Here is a 17,341-nt window from a genome sequence, read left to right as displayed (position 1 = left end):
TTCAAAATGAGGATTAATTCTGTTCCGCCCTAGTGGCAGCAGTGCATGTGAACATTATTATTTATAAACGTAGAGACATTAATTTTCGGGAAATTATAGAGACCTTGAACTAAATTGGTCTGAAACGAAGGGAATAGGGCATACTTCCCACTGTGCAGTACTGGTACAGAGCATTTGTTCCCATCACATCTTCCACTGCCTCTATTATTTGTCACTGTGGCCACAGCGGGCTGCACATCTGCTGGCCATTCATAGGCCTGTCAACATTGCTGTGGTAAAACTATGTCCCAATGCTTTATTTTTATCATGATAAAGACAGATGGTGAGCTTCTCTGCTGTGTCTGGGCCGTGTTTGGAGCCAGCACCATGTTTCGCACTGACAGCCCGCAGCGATGGCCAAACCGGACTGACACGAACACAAGCAATCCAAGACGCGAATGAAGCTTGTTTGGGATATAACGGTTGGGTTTTGTTGTGGCAGAGTGAGTCACGTCCTCTCGACCTGTCCCATCCTTGATGCTTGCACGCATGTATTTCCGCACGTGTATGTATGTATAAACACTGCGGACTTTCATGTGCCCACATAGAAAACAAGAAAAATGACATGATGAAAGGCCGGCATCCAACACACACACAAACGTTTAGGGAAGAAGTCAGTTAAAGCTATCCAGGTGGCGAGGAAGGTAAACTACAATTTCCTGACCTTGCACTTAACAGAAGACAGGAAGAAGTTTTTCAGGACGTGATGAAGGCTCGGAGACAGAAATAGGCTGGAGAATCTCGCATTGCTTTCCCACCTCAGATGAACTTGCGCTGCAAGGTAGGAATGAAAGGAAATGGAGCGGAAATGAGGAGAGTGCGTCAACACTTTGGCCTTTAGCGCCAATCACTGTTTCTCACGGTAGTGTTTGGATATGATACAATGTCAGACCTCCCTTCCTGATTTGAAAAATAATAATCTCAGTGTTCTCAGAATTTGACAAACACTGGGGGTGATACACTTTAAAGGTAAACCAATAATGAAGGAATAAGTCAATGTACCCAAACAAATCCAATGATACAGTTGGAAGGAGAAGTGGATTTATCAGACCTCTTAATGTTTTTCCAACTGAGCATCGTCACCATATTGTGTTGTTTTAAATGTCTCCAACAGAAACTGGACGAGTGCCCTAGCCGCCACCATGATGCCCTTCCAGTCAAAAAGTGAATTCCCCGCTCTGCCAGATGCCACGTTTGTGAAAAAAAACAATACATCTGACTGGTCTTTGAGCTGGGCCCACTGCACTTGCTTTACATAAAAATCACTGTTATCGCCTCAAGATGTATTCCCCGAAGAAACACGAGGAGCGAAATTCATTTTACAGCTGTCAAAAAGTGCGTAAACAGACTTGGGGAAACTGTGTCGATGTTTGAATGTTGTCCTTCTGACTCATGTTTTCCATTAATGTCGCAATATTTCTAGGAGTGTTGTCCAAATTAGATGAGATCAGTCTAAAAGAATAGCTGTCCTCAAACCAGAAACATTATGTTTGGTCTTCAGACTCTTCTAAACACAAATGGAATCAGAAACCTAATCAACCCTTATATCATAGAGGAAAAAAGTCATTTTTCCCACAAACTGTAAAACACATTTCAGGTCATATGTACAACTATAATGCTACAGCCACAACTTTAATGGACATGACAGAGGGACACAACTGAAGCTTTCCTGCCACGTAGAATAAACCACTTAGTATCTACACTGTCCTTTACTGTCACTGCATTTAAAGACTTTCCCGTTGTTGTATAAATTTAGATTGACTTCACAGTATTTACAAACCCTTTAACCAGTCAGATCAATCCACAGACAAAGGGTATCCTGAACTGCTGCATTTTAGTGTTGAAGCAAGTGTTTTCATTTCATTTGAATTGTATTTCTTTCCTTTTTTCATTCTTCATAAACTGTTTTCTTTTCTGAAACTATACAATCCAGAGAGCCTTTTAACCGCAGTTTAGGCCATTTTACAGCACATCATTAGTGCGTTTTTTTTGTGTGTGTGTGTGTGTGTGTGTGTTATCCATCTAAATCCAGGGCCAAACCCAAACAATCATCAAGCTCCCCGATTTTCTTTATTTTTTTCCTTTTTTCCAGACAGCATTATATTTTTAATCTTCCTGCGCGAAAATAGGAAGTGCCACCCTTGTGGATGTTCCGCGCAGCCCGGCTGGATTTGATCTGCTGATTTTCACGTTGCCGAGCTTCAGTGTTGATATTAATACAGCTAGTGGGCTATTTTTGTGAGGGCAAAGCCCCGGCCTGGCCCTTCCAGCTGTGATTATCTGTTTCCTGTGTGATGTTTATCTGGTGGGGTGAAGAGCAGTGGTTCCGGAGTGAAAGGCATGGGGGGAAATTACCGCTATTTGCGTTGAATGGCTTAAAGGGGCGAGGACGCCTCTTAATTGCAGCGTCGGTGGAAGCAGACTTTGTTGTTGAAGACGGTCCGTAGGCTACGTGTGTGGACTTTCCCTGAGGCCTTGTCTTTCACTTGAGGTTGCTGTCTCTCAGGAAAGAAATAGTTCTATGCACAATTCCCCTGTAAAACTCATGACTGTATACAGTATATGACAACACTCTTTGGACATGTGGACAGTTGACCCTTTGTTGGCCAACCAGAGAGCTCAAGACCTGTCTTCTTATGTTACTGTCAGGGTTGCTAGTTCCACTTCCATTGGAAAAGCATTAAAAACTTGCAATAATAGAGCCTAGAGGTAACGTGGAAGCGGGTCAGCTAGCATTAGCAACTGTGCTAACTTTAACAAACACCAGGATAATGACTGGTCTTTCACCCCTTTCCTCCGCTGTACCTACACAGTAAAAAATGTACAGTTTTCACGTTTTTTCAAGTTTTAATGCTAACTAAGCTGGCATTTGCTTGTTTTGTGGGAACGGACCCTCGCATTGCTATCGTTTGTCTAACCTAGCAACAGTAACTTAAGTCGGGACTTGAGAAGGGGCAGGAGCCCTCTGGTTGGTGGTACGCAAATCAATCAGAAGTCCAACAAAGGGTCAGTTATATACTTTTTATTAGCCTAAAAGTTGGTGGGCTTTAGAAAGTGCCGAGTGGTGTCCCCTTTTGTTTCATGTCTTAACGCTAAGCTAAATGCTAACATCTAAAGCAAACATTCTCAAGCTGAAGACACATTAAATCATTAGCTTTGTCCGTGAGCGAAATAAAATGTGGTTTAAATAAGAAAACTCATGACCTTTAAATTATAAGCTCTATAAATGTTTGTTATTTCCCCCCCAAAAACTGCAGAAATGAAATAGGAAAGGATGGAAGAAAAATACATCCATCAGATATGGCAAATATTTAGACAAAAGGGCAAACAGTGCACGCATGCTCAAAGATTCCTAATCATCCATGTAATCGAGGCCTAAAATGACCCTGAGGACCTGCTGCATCTGAAACTGAAAATAAGATGTTTTTCTTCAGGACTGCACCTAAAGTGCAGGAAATGTGTTAATTACTGCACGGTGAGGATGTAGCAGGTAATCAGTCAGAGGGTGTAAACACGTTTTTTTTCCCTCCATATAATGTGTTTGCTTTGCTCTGGGCATGTTTATACTCTCCACCAGAATATTTTTTTGCCTCATTTTCCTCAACTAATCCCTTAATCACTTGTGCAGGCTGCTGCCAGAGAGCGCTCCGCTTGTCCCCGTGGGCCAGACTGAGGGCAGAGTGCTCATTTTTGTGTTTGTTTAGTTGTGTGCCGGTGACAATGCCGGTGCGGTGCACGATCTAACAAAAGGTTGTCTTGCAGATAAAGTGCCACAAGGAGCAGGTCTCCTTCCAACAACAACCAAAAAAACAAAGACTCCCATCTGTCACCTCTCGACGCTGACGGATGCCACAGAAGAGGAAGCGCGTCGACATAAGTCTCAGGTACGGAAACAGTGCAAGCCTTCCTAAATTATCCAACAGGTTCCTGGAGGACGAGGTCAAGTTTTGTTCAGAATCAGGGTCACCGTTACAAATGACTCCCCGACCAAGCTCTGTCACTGTCTCTGCCGTTGTCTTTATGCTCCACACATCCATCTGTTTTTCTTTTTTTCCTTTCTCCGCTGTTCCGCACTGGATTTATCCTTTCAGAGCCCCGGCTGTGGGACAGGCGTCGGCCCAGCTGGTAGTCAGCAGGACCAGGCTGCACGTTTTCCAAACTGATGCCCAAATGTACACCCGCCATAGGCAGTCCACCAGACGCGCCCACTCAACAGAGACGATGGGCAAATGAATCTTTATTTTTAATTTGAAGTCAGGATGTGACAGCATTTCCTGCACCCCTGGTTCTTAAATTTAAACAGAAACGCAAATCAAGTGCCCATAAAGTCTGGATTTATGTGGCCTACTTTATAACTCAGAGCATATATAGTTAAGAAATGCTGTCTGCTGTCTGATGTCAACTGTTTTCAGTTGAAATGACTAATCTAAATATTCCATATTAATTAAACACCTGCTGTTGAATAAAAAATAATGCAATCTACTACACATATCATTTTAAGCCTGACTTCCTCTTTATAATTGATTCAAAGTCGATCACTAATGCATAATACCGTACCACGATTCCTCACATCCCTCCCTCTCCACCTTTCCTCTCCGGCGCAGAGCCCACTGCGCATGCTCCGCCTCCCTGAAAACCACATGCGTCTCCCCGCTCCGCTCTCTCCGGTGCCAAGGCAGAGAGATGCGCACGCTGAGGACACCGCAGCAGCAGCAGCAGCAGCAGCACCGAAATGCGCACGGCTCCGAGGCAGACCCGGCGGCAGATTCACCTCCCCTCCAGCAGCCCTCGCCCGCCTCTCAACGCAATGGGTTAGAGGGAATATGGCAAACTTTGACACACTTTGCGTGACGTGCGAAATGCCCCGCGTTGTCTGGAGAGCTGCGCTGCCGAGCGGCTGAATTGAGAGCACAATAACACAGAGACTTGAGAGAGAGAGAGAGAGAAAGAAATAGAGAGAGTGAGAGAGAGGAGGGGACCTGATTCCAGTCATTTCTATCCAGGATCCTCTCCCAGGATCCAACCTCCACGTTGGTTTTGAGAGATGATCACGGAGCTGGTGTGCACCGCCGTGGCTGTGGGTCTCTATCTGAACACGCTGGACGCGGATTTCTGCTACGATGACAGGTAGGTTGCGCCCGCAGAGCGCAGCAGCGCCGCCGCCAACGACATCACCATCCGCCGCTCCACTTGTCATCTCCTCTTGTTACCTCGGCACGGAAGCGAGAAGGGGGGGACGGGTCGTTGCGCCTGCCCGCTCCCTTGCCTTGCATGTGCTGTTGTTTGTAGCCCGCAATAAATCACAGCTTATTTGTTCATCAGTCAAAGACACAAAGACAGGGAGAGGATGGCAGTGTGCTGATACCTAAAATTACAAGGAAACGTGCATGCATTGGTGTCTCCTTAGAACTTGTGCTGCTCCTCACTTCACATAAACACACATCCCCCAATACCTCTCGACACTTGCACATAAAACAAATAACCTTTATGTCTTTATGACTGATAGAGTGAAAGCCCAAACAGATATTTCCACGGAGAGCAGCCCACGAGAACAAAAGAAGTGGAAGTGTGAGGTAAAGTTGTGAAGCGGCCGTCTCCCCGCCGCACGTGGAGCGCCTCAGATGCTCTTTGTGTTGATGGAGCACTTGTTCTAACAATGCTGCGCCCTCCGGGGAGTAATTTCAGTTTGAAGCGGGAGCGGTTTTGCAAACAGCTGAACAAACGTGTCAACACGCTCACGCTGTGCAGGGGCCGGTCGGAGGCAAACCTGTTCTGGAGGTGAAGGTGGATAAACCAGGGCTTAAAGTAAGACTTCTGTCAGCACAAGTGTTTGCGCAGAGACGTGCATCAGGGACTTTGACATTATTCGGTAATCTACTCTTTATTTTAGCTGTTAATCAGTTAAATGTGCAGACTACAACAAGCCTAAAGGTTTTCAGTTCAGACATCTGTGATACAATGATCATATCCATCTTTGAAATAAAATAATATTTAAAGAAAAACAAAGTAGCTCGTAACTCATCACGCTGAGGCCTAAATGGCGATGAGTGCTCATAAGCCAGAAAAGATGGGAAGTCATGTGCAAAAGAGAGCAAAGACGTCTTTGGGAGGACATGTATATATGTGATTTTGAGAATAACCATCCTTCCTAGTCGCGCCACAGCTGCGCTTATTTTAAAAAGCACATCTGGACAGCCAGCTCCTTATGTTCCCTGACGATGTACCATACATGGGCATGAAGTTTATTTTCTCCTCTCCGTCAAAACCGATGTTTGTCTTTTATTATCAAGTGCTGAATCGCCGGTCGAAAACGCTAATACGCGAGGCATGTGGTAGATTTCTCTGCGGATTATGCGCATGAACGGACAGTGAACAGGTTGCCTCCCTTATTTCAGCTCAGCCAGGGGGTTGCTGTCTGCTTAGCATCTGCAGACACCCCTCAAAGGTCAAATATCCCCCCTGCACTTTGCTTTTCAGCACCATCAGCGGCCGCTCTGTGTTTTTGTGTGACTGGGACGGAGTGTGTGCGGAGGTGAAGAAAGAGGAGGAGACGTAGAGGTGGTGGTGGCAGAAATGAGCTCCGTATGTTGTCTTAAGTTACATCACACCCCGCCAAATATCCAGCGCAAAACGCCCAGAGGTCACGCATCCGTCAGCTCCGTCTGCACGACACCGCGAGGTTGTCAGAAAGCCAGCTGGTGACAGATGACCCGGGGCGCCGCCTCGGCCCCCGCTTCGGCCTACGCTCGCACTCCATCCCCTCGGTGAAAGCTCGCTGTCCGCCGACACCGTGTATCTATCAAAGTCACCGGGTTGATTTACACTCTCGGGGACAGACACTGGTGTTTTGGTTCAGCGCTCTCACATGGAGGAGGTTGAATACCAATCAGAGGTCTGACCTTCCCTGGTCGTTCATCAAACGGTGTCCTCTCTCGGGGTCAAGAGTCGTGCGCTCCCGCTCTCTTCCCTCAGGAATTAGAAGAGAGTTACGGGCTAAAGGTTAAGGCAAGAGAAAGACTGAAGTGGAGGGGTGTTGAACTTATCATTCTCCTCTGGAGATGTCTGAAAACACTGACCAGGGTGTAGACCAACTAGTTTTTCTTCATTTGACCCGGGCCGTGAGCCGATCTTATCTTTCCTCTCGCTCTATAATCAAATTCTCGTTACATGTCACATGCAGTTCTCCACATCCTAGACGAGATGGCGAAGCAGATAAATCTTCAATATTACCCAGGCGCCCCCGAGTTGTGGGGATGTTCTGGGCCGCTCTGTTTTTTCAATCATGTCAAGTGTTTTTCCTGGGCATAGCTCAGAGGCTGGCCAAGCGCTCTCTGGGTCGGCGGTAATCCCAATGAAGAGCCTCTGCGTGTGAAATGACTAAGTTTTACGGGAGCTCTGCGAGGACTTGAGCCAGCCCTTTTTTTTTTTTTTGATTCAGGGAAAAATCAAGACGTGATCTGCTGCTTTATAGTCTGTTTTTTTTCCCTGTTTTAGCTACATGTAAGGGAAGGCTTATTATCATATTTTTAACAAGACATCACAGTGCTGATATGTTTGTGCAGGCGGCTAGATTGATTGCCTGCAAGCTGTGTTCATAGATTGGAAAATATATTTACCATAACCTCTGAACTCGGCTTTGAATACCCATCATCGAAGCTTTTGACAGGTTAAAAAATGAGGCTCTGCTTCATTCTGACATGTTAATGATATTGGTTTTTCAACTACACCTTATGACAAATGGACCCGGCGGATGAATGGGTCTTTACTTGGAGGACAAGAGATAAAGGAGGCGATGCTGTGAAATGAAATGCATCCTAAGTGACTTTCAGTTCTTGCGGTTCTGTCTCCTGAAACATCTATGACCCCAGTAACGTCACATTCCCTCCGCTCAACTCAGAAATGCATTATGGTCCCCCAGGGGATTGAAGTGAAAACATCTTTTCTCATTTCTACTCAAGCGCAAATCAGTTTCATCTCTGGATTTGGAGATGTTTGGTGCGGATGGGAGTTTAATATCTGGCACTTCACGGTTAATATTCCCTCTGCCAAAACTGAAGATGTTCATCCCGTTCAGGGATTTATACAATTAAGTAAGCCACACAAATAACGCAGAGGTGACGCTGAGTGGTGACTGGGGAGAAGCGGCACAGTGAAGTAAGAGGATCACAGAGTCTGTTGGTTGCAGCATCTGTTTCTTTTCTAGCTCGGTTTCTGAGGTTGACCGATAAATGCATCAATATGGGATTGTCTTTAAGAAGCGCCCTTTCATCATAGTTCAAACCACAGAGCTTTTGAATTGATGTCCTAATGGTTTACTTTTATATATGTTAATGGTGCACACATTGCAAAGCACGCTGGGACGCCTGTAAATAAAACCCATATTGTTGGGTGTTCTACCAAAGACAACACACACCGAAATCGGCAACAATTCGTCTTAGTTCCTCGCTTTTGTCATTTGTTCACTTACCACACATATAAATCTTTATGTGGACACTGTGACGAAGTATGCCGACTTAATAAGGGTCATTGTCGTGTCAGGAATGTCCACATGCTTGTATCAACAGCCGCTGAGATAAGAGCTGCAGTAAATTCAATCAGTTTGAAGCACGAGGGCAATTTTCACGGTCATTTCTATGCTACCCGCTACTATTCTGAATTTATCACAAAAAGTCATTGCATACCTCGGCTTACTCCTATAAACTTTGGCTTCCAACCGCTCCAAAACCGCAAAATGTCACATATTTAAAGCTGCCGCACTCAAAATTTGTATTTTCAGCCTAAGCTAAGTTCGGACCTTGGCAGGAAGTAGTTGCTAAAAAGCCAGATAAAATGCTAACGTTGTCTGCTAGGATCTTTACTCTTCTAGTCGTGAAAGGATGTGCACGAACATTACCGATATGTGCGCGTAACGTACGCCTACTGTCCCTTACTTTGTTTCATTGTTGTTCTATGAGAACAATTCAGTGGTAGTCTATGTTTGTCCTCACCACTGCTTTTGTTTTTAGACTGTAATCTTTCCTCAGAATTTACTTTTTTTATCTGGAGCCTCAGAAAACCTTTCTTCGTTGCTTGGTTTTATGTCATTCTTCATGACCCTCAGAGATGGTGAAATCATAGAACCCAAGTTACCCTCCATAACTCCCCTCTTCTGCCAAACAGTAATTCCTGATTGATGTGGAAGCGCATCGCTTCCAGTGCACTAGCGCATGAATGTCACCACAAAAAACAGACCAAAGACTGTAGTATTTGGCAAAATACAGAGAGATTTAGAATAGGACGTAACGTACAACAAAATTAAGTTAATGTGAGTCTTTTGGGCTTTCAGTGGCTTGGTAACAAACTGAAAAAGACACAGCCCTGTCTGCTGAAAGGAAACCTCTATGCAACTCTTGGAAAGACAGGAAACAAGCCAAACCCTAACATGTATTGAGGGTTTCAGAGATTAGTTGCAGATTTACAGAATCGTATAATCTTTTCCACTACCAATCAAGTGACAACAATGCCGATTATTGACCATGACACAAGTTTCTCAGAATCCAAAATTGCAGGGATAATCACCAGACAGATGTGATGTGTTAAAATGACAGGAAGCCAATAACAATAATGAAAGATATTCAACAATGTAGTAATGTTGGTTTGTGCATGACTGTTTGCAAAACTACTATATAAGATGCTCTATGTGTAGATGAAGCACAAAAATACCCATGTTGCCTCAATCTGTTTTTAATAATGGCTCATAATCATTATCTGTTATGGGCTGGCACTCCCAAGGCTCAGTGTGATCAGTTTCAGCCCCCTGTAGTAAATGCTACCAGGAAGGCCCTGTGCCTCTAGTGGAATAATTATCTAAACCATGTGCCCTAGTTGTGTTCGGGCTGTTTAAGTTACAGTATGTGCTTGGAGCAGATAAATATTGAGTGAAGAAGTAGGCTAATGAAATGAGTGAGCAGAATCCCTTTGACTGAACTGCGTGCGGTACAGCCTAAGCGAGAAAGAATGTGTCAGGAGGAGTTTCCACCGTAAGCATTTTAAACCGCCTGCAGACAGGAATGAGGTGAACAGCGTGGCGAGGGTAACTGATGAAAAAAGTGTTTATGAATAGTAATTGGAGATGGTTTTGTGGCAAGAGGCTTTTAACCAGATTTGCGTTCATGAAGGATTGTGGGTTTTCGAGGAGAAACGGGCAGACCTCGTGAAAAGTGGTGAACAAAGCGTTTCTGGTTATGTGTCGCCATCGTATGCGCCATCCCTCTAAATTTAACATGTGTTTTTACTTCCCTGAAAGTGTTGCTATTGATGTCTTGTTTTTGCAGTCTGTGGTCACCTTAGATTTGCAGTTGGAGGGATCAGACTATCCTTAAAACAAAAGGAAGGCGATATTAAAAAAGTCGTATTGATTACTAGCAGATTTAGTCAAAGTAAGCACTTAGTGGTCAATTCTTCTATCCACAAATGAAGGCTTCAGGGACCTAGTATGTCGAATGGGGTGAATTGGGATTTCTTGCCAGCAGTGTCCAGCTCAATTTTTAAAGAAAGAAGTTGTGCTGAATGCACAAGATGAAATGTTATAGCTCATCTTGTTGCGCTCGGATGAACTCCAGGTTTTACGGGGGCAGGAAAAGCAGTTTTCTAGTAAACAGCCACTTGCATGGATTTTTCTTTGTAATGAATAGGAAGTGAGGTATGGGGCAGTTTTTTTTTTCTCTTGTCATAATAAGCTAAATCTGCTTTATCTGCTGTGGTATGGTGCGCCAACTTTAACATCTGACTTTAACAAAAGATGAAGACTTGAGGTTTCCTTGGACTGAGTGTCCATGGTGTTGGATATCTTTAGGTAGTTTGTGAAATTTTGAAAAGCGTTGCAGGGTTAACTTTTGGACCTGACATTCATGTGGATGTTGTTTAGACATTTTCCACCCACCTAGCAGGATGCAGCCTGACACATGCACACAAACAAAAATGGTTTGGGAACAACTCAAAAAACATGAAAAACAGCGCAAGATGTTGACCTGGCCTCCATATCCCCTAGATACTAAACTGATCAAGTGCCTGTGGGATACACTGGAACAAGCCTGATCCACAGAGGATCCTCCCCTCGACCCATAGGACCCAAAGGCTCCCACTAACAACATCCTGTTGCCAGGCACCACATGACACCCTCAGAAGGCCAATGTCCATTCTCTGATAAGAATGTTTTGGAGGCACGAGGGAGGCCTACACAATATTAGGAAGGTGGTCATAATGTTATGCCTGATCGGTGTATGTGTGCATTGATGTACATTTTCTGACATTTTATTGACTAAATGAGTCAGTTTTTCAGGAAAGTAATTGACAGATTGGTCAATATTCTAAAATAATCAGTAGCTGCAGCCATAGCTTGAAAGCCCTAGGGGATGTATCTGGTCTCTGAAGCTAGCATGTTACATAATTAATAATACTTCAACCACGCTTGCCTCTAGATCATCTAGTCATAGATTTTATTTGTATGTGTTTGTCCCGTTGGATCCCGGCGACGCACGAGTCTTGCAGAGGCTGCTGCTAACCCTTGGCTGGCCCTTGTGCTCCGCAGGCCGCAGTCGCCCCGCCCAGTCTGCCAAGACACCGCGGCCAAACCTCAGTCCCACGACCCTGACTGTATACACACCATATGTGGCTCCCAAAACAGCGGTATCCAAGGACGGCCAGGCTTATTTGATTGCCAGCTCTCTGTGAGATACACATACCAAAGTCATAGATTTGTCATGTAACACCCATGCCGGACTGGGGAGCATGAAACCCTCAGAACCGCAGATAAAGTGGTGAAAACACAGACTCGCAAATTTCTCTCAATCATCATGCTCTTCTTTAACTGAGACCCTTCATAACTGTGTTCACCAGCATGGGGTTGAATTTCTACCACAGCGCACTAAATTCACTTTGTAAGCAAAGCGCTTTTTTGTGGCATTGGATTACACTTCCAAACTGGCGTCCGCTTTCCCTCTTTAAACTACAAGGTGGACTTCTGAAACAACTTACAGCAGTTGAGGCGTAATACGAAACCAAAACCAAACTGGGGATCACACGATTAGCCTTTCTACCTTTTGTAATCAATAGCCATTGAGTATCGTCTTTCGGTGACTGCAGAGATTTTTTTTTCCTCTGTAGCCCAGAACAGCTGTCGGAACAGAAAATCAAACGTGTTTCTTTTGTTACTCTTGACAAAGTGCTCATGTTTTACGACACAGCAACAAGGAACGGTGAGCGTGAAATTCATCGGGCATTTTCTGAGGATCTGAAAGGGATCTGTTGTTGACTGACCACCAACAGCCTTTCTCTGGTGATGGTGAAGCTGTCACTAGTAGGAAATGATCAGACTGATGGATCAGGTCTGGCTATGGTGCTTGTGGTTGGTGTGATCTGTGAGTTTTTCTTTACTATTTGGTGTAAAACTGTAGAAGAGGGAATGTCTGACATGAGTTCTGTTTTCGCTTAGGCTAGACTTGAAGAAATAGTTTGGTTTTTATCCAAAGATAGTTGGTTGTTAGCCACTCAACCAAACAATAAACTATATTTTGTGTTTAAAACTTGGGTTTTGTGTGAATTAAACCAAACAAAACTATTTATTGTATTCCAGTCTTCTCATATAACTCTTGCCAAAAGACCAAATCGAATGGTTTCTTTGCTCTTGCTTACGCTAATGATATTTTTGTCAATAAAGACATCGAACCTTTTTTGGCTACTCAGAATTTTTGCAGATATAAACTATGAATCCTGCTAACATTTAAATCCATCTGCTATTATTGCCTGATATTTTAGATTTTTGATATTCTGCTCCTGAAGATGGTGAGGAAAATTGCGTTTTAATAATGGCAAGTACCTAGAAAATGATGAGTTAAAAATGCGGCGCAAGCTGTGGTGAAACTCCCAGTCATCTCAGCGTGTGATTCCGAGACAGCGCTGTGACTTAATTACAATTCTAAGTGCCGAGCGCTTCGCAAAACCAATAGAGATTCATTAGCTAGGCAGCCTTGGCTCTGAACCCTAGCTGAGCGCTGCTCACGCTCTTTCCATCTTCACGCATGGCTACTCCAGGTAGTAAACCATACTAATATGCATAAGGCTTTCTGGGTCAGAACAGGGCCAAATGCAGTGTGTGTGTGTGGTGGGGGAAATCAGTTTGTGATTCTCACCTCATAAAAACCTGAGAGGGGGAGAGTGAGAGTGTTGGTGTGAAGGCTTGAGGGATTTGCTACCTTTAGTCATAGATGCAGTTCTGGAGCTTGGTCCTTGTAGCATGTTACCCGAGATTTTATAATGCAGAGCCTGTGGGAGGTCACCATCTGTGGGTAGTGATGGATTTTTTTTAAATTTGCATTCACACTTTTAGTTAAGAGGGAATATACCGTATTCATATTTCACTCCCGTCCACTTGATTTACCCTGCAGAGGGAGATGGCCTTTCTCCTTTTCCTGTTTCCTCCTGATAAGCGCCTAAACGCGGAGAACAACACTAGAAAATACAGATAGAGGAAGTGTGGATGTCTTGATACATGCCCGTTGTTTAGAGGTTCTCTCTTTGCGGTACAATGGAGGGCTATTTGGAGGAGTGATGACACAATCTGCATTATTAAAGGAGAGGATTGTAAGGCCATTGTGGCTAAAAATACTGCTTTATTCAAGAAGAGTCCGGATCCGCATGCTTTAATGCTAAGCTGTCCTGAGCTGAAGGCACATTTGTAATTTCCTGTTTCATCATTTAGCCACAGCGTTTGGTTTCCTGAGCATTTCCGGCCCAAATCAAAAGTCACTGGATCGGTTGGAAAGTCGTTATTCTGCATTTAGAACAATGCTTCAAGTTAACTATCCTCCTTAATTACCCAGCCAGGGTCAGGAAACATTTGATCCAATCCTCCCAATTTGATGCGCTAACCTTTTAAACACCGGCTCAATAGTCTGCTCAGCCAATCTCATGGAGAGGAACTGAGTTATACCTGCTTTTATACCTGCTTATATCTCTATACACTTATACCGGCCATCTGTATTTGATAATGGCTGTGTTTGAGATAAACCGACCACTGTACTTATCTTTCTTCAGAAAATAGTTTTCATTTTTTTAGATGAGTGGCTGCAAAGTTATAGTGCTGCCGTGATGAGCTGTAATTTATTTTGCAGGGAGTCTTCACAGTTTACTCTTTGAATCTACTATTTTTTACTTTTAATCTGGAGGACTGTATGAAGACCAGTGAATTATGCATAGTGCTTTTGATAAGCCCATGATCAGTTTCTGTGAGGTCTGTGATGTGTTTTCACTTTGATATGAAGAAGCAGCAGGGAATTTGGAATGTGTCGATACCGTGACTGGTTGCCCCCCCCCGCCTAAAAAAACATAAAAAAATCTGTATCCCACACATTCAGTCATTCTGTTTCATGTGAATGTGAGCTAAGGAAACATCCCGAGGCGCCGTCCAGTTGTAGATTGGTATCTCTGCTGTGTACACATGGCGAGCAGTCGGAGATTAGAGGTCACCGCATAGTGTGACGATGCCAGCTCATCCGCCACACTGGCTGCATTTCATCTAAAGATGCATGCAGTCTCTTCTCCGCCCCCCCAAGGCTCGCTCATTACTGTGATACCACATCCAGTCAATCCGCAACCGAGGTGGCTGACAACGGCAATTTAATCTGCACTCCTTGGCCTTTCCCGGGTTTTCCCTCTCTAACCAGCAGCAGCTACTCACAGCGTTATCAGCAGAAAGGAGCACAGCATGTGACATCCCTATAGGAGACAGGAAAGATGTTTGTCTGGGTGGTGACCCATTTTTCACCCGGTTACACACATGAGGATATATTGTTCTGTAATGAGATGTTTTCCTGGTGTGTTTAGCAGCTGTCGAGGAGTTAAAGGTAAATATAGATTTTTTTGGAAATATGCTATCTGACAATTGGTCCTTGCCTGGAAATACTTTTGGACTTAGAGCCATAAAAACACATGGATTATATATGAAGATGTACAAACCACCTAATGTTGCCCATAGTTTTCTTGAAGAACAACGTTAAAACTCAGTGTGGAAGGCACATTGAGCTTCTTGGCATTGCTATCTTGGCATTTCCTGAATCCAACTAACAAGAAGGTGGAACATGAGTGGATCCGAGGTGGGCGGGTTATGCCCTTAAACCTTAAACTAAAATCATTATTTTGTGCCAGGATGTATACATGGTTATTTCTGCTGTAATGTTGGGGAATTTAATATTCAGGTTTGTGCTCACTGTATATAAATATGGACAATGCGTCCCCACTTCCTTGCATTAGCCAAACTGACGCTATTCTTCCCGGGGATACAGGTGGCGCCATCTTGCGACTTTGGAGCCAATGTATTTTTAACATGTATTTTAGTGTTTTAATTTGGCCCAATTCCCATTCACTAACATGGAGGGGATGGAGCTTATGACCTGTACTGCAGCCAGTCACCAGGGGGAGCTCTAGTTTGGCCGCCATCCATTTTATATTGTCTATGTTTGGAACCAGTCACCTAAGGACCTGCCATTTTTGATACCTTGCATTGGCTTATTTTTTCAACTGCGGAGGTTGCCACTCGGAAAAACGGCAACACTTTTGTTTTTGTACAAATAAAACTCCAAAAATACAATGTGCAAATTAGTGAGCGTTATGTTGAGCTACATAACTGTATGCCTAACTACTCCTTTAAACCTACAGTCAGTTCTTTTTAGATGTAACGTGATGGAAGTGTTCGGTTTCTTTCCGTCAGCTCCTACTTCTCTTGTATCTTTGCACCGAATAACAAAAGGACCAACTTGGCTACAATCGCTTGTAACCCGGTCGTCCATACCCGTGTCACCATGCCGCACCATGACATAATGTCTGCGTGTCCCTCCAGTCTATCTCAGTGGGGAATATGGTATTTTTATGACGCGTTTTATGGTTTTATAATGGAGGTTCCTGCAGCATTTAAACAAGGCCATATATTTTCAAACTCCTGCTGATAGTTTGTCAAACTTGGATCATATTAAACCTCCTGCAGGAAAGTGGATTTGACATTTTTTTATACACTGGATTTTGTTGGTGTCAGAATTCATAGACTATAATATTTTGTGCTCGCACATGGGGACTTGGTAGAATTTGCACTGATTGGTGTTTCTGAGCCAAATAAAAACAGGGCTCTAGTCAAAATACCTTTGAACCACTTTAGTCGACTTTTGCTTTTATCTGAAGTTAAGGGTCAAATGGATGGGGTTTGAACTTTTGGGATGACTTCATTGGTTCCAATGTTAAAGTTGAGCTCAGGCAAATGGTGGTGTTGTACCAGCCGTGTTCAACAGATCACAGATCAGAATTTGAAAAGATCTTAGATAATTAGCTCAGGTCCTTGAAAAGAAGACAGATTTGGTTTGGGTTGGCCCCAGTGGTACCCCTCTTTAACTGCCGTTTCTCTCTGGCTAATGCTGGAATGTGACAACTGGTCACGGCAGAAGAAAGGACGGCCTATTCTGGATTGGATACAGTGCTGTACGGTCTATTAGTGTGGCTTACTTGGCCATTACGAATGCTGCATGTGAATCTGACCACTGAAAGCTTTCAAAACAGAAAGTGGCCGGCATGTGCGCTCTGCTTTTTGTCACTTTCATTCTTTGCGTCCAGTATATAGGGACAGATGACCTACATTCTCAAAATAGCTGCATTTTTTAAATATGCGATCGGATTACGAACCAAATTCTAATGGAGCTTTAAGGTGATTTTATTTTTTTTTTCTAATCAAAGACAGAAAGCTTTTGAGCAGAAACAGAATGCTGCTTTGTTTCTCCAGCTGCTCCCTTGGCAGCACTGCACCCCTCAGATCCTCCACTGGCTCTGTGATTTGTCATCGGCAATTAAACTTGTCCTCATTATAATCTCCACAGCGGATCAAAAGTGATCCAGTTTTTCAGGGTCTGAAGAGAAGTTCTGTCTCCATGGACCAGATTTGTACCTCAACGTATGGACTTACCATATCCCCAGGTTCATTAGTCTTCAGCAAAAAACGAAAAACTTCCTGAGCGGCACAATTCAGCGCTTCGTATTCCAGTTGTTTCCAGGGCCCGATAGACAAATTTCTGGTGCTGAATCAAGAAAAGAAATCAAGACTTTTTTCTTGGCAGTTGATAGTAGACTCAGCTGGTCATTTCCAAGGCTTGCCATGCTTTTGATCCCAGCGATTAAAGTGGGCCTGCACCGCTCTGGAGAGGGCATTGTGGATGCTTTGTGTCCACACCTGGTGCTCCGCATGTGCGAGCTCAAATTTGAACATATGTGCGCGCAAATCGTACAG

The 17,341-nt window shown here is 43.9% G+C and overlaps 1 protein-coding gene across 1 annotated transcript in view; it reads left to right on the top strand.

Moving 5' to 3' along the window:
• Positions 1-4,722: 4,722 nt before the first annotated feature.
• The window catches only part of LOC311508571 (protein O-mannosyl-transferase TMTC2-like), a 59,178-nt gene continuing 46,559 nt past the window's right edge, over positions 4,723-17,341 (top strand). The window contains exon 1 of the mRNA XM_084573392.1: positions 4,723-5,166. Within this exon, the coding sequence (XP_084429518.1) occupies positions 5,084-5,166 (83 nt within the window). The 5' untranslated portion in view covers positions 4,723-5,083. The remainder of the gene's footprint in view (positions 5,167-17,341) is intronic.

The sequence above is a fragment of the Chelon labrosus genome (assembly GCF_963514085.1).
Source record: "Chelon labrosus genome assembly, chromosome: 23".
In the NCBI taxonomy this organism is placed as follows: Eukaryota; Metazoa; Chordata; class Actinopteri; order Mugiliformes; family Mugilidae; genus Chelon; species Chelon labrosus.
This window is presented reverse-complemented; position numbering and strand designations above follow the sequence as displayed.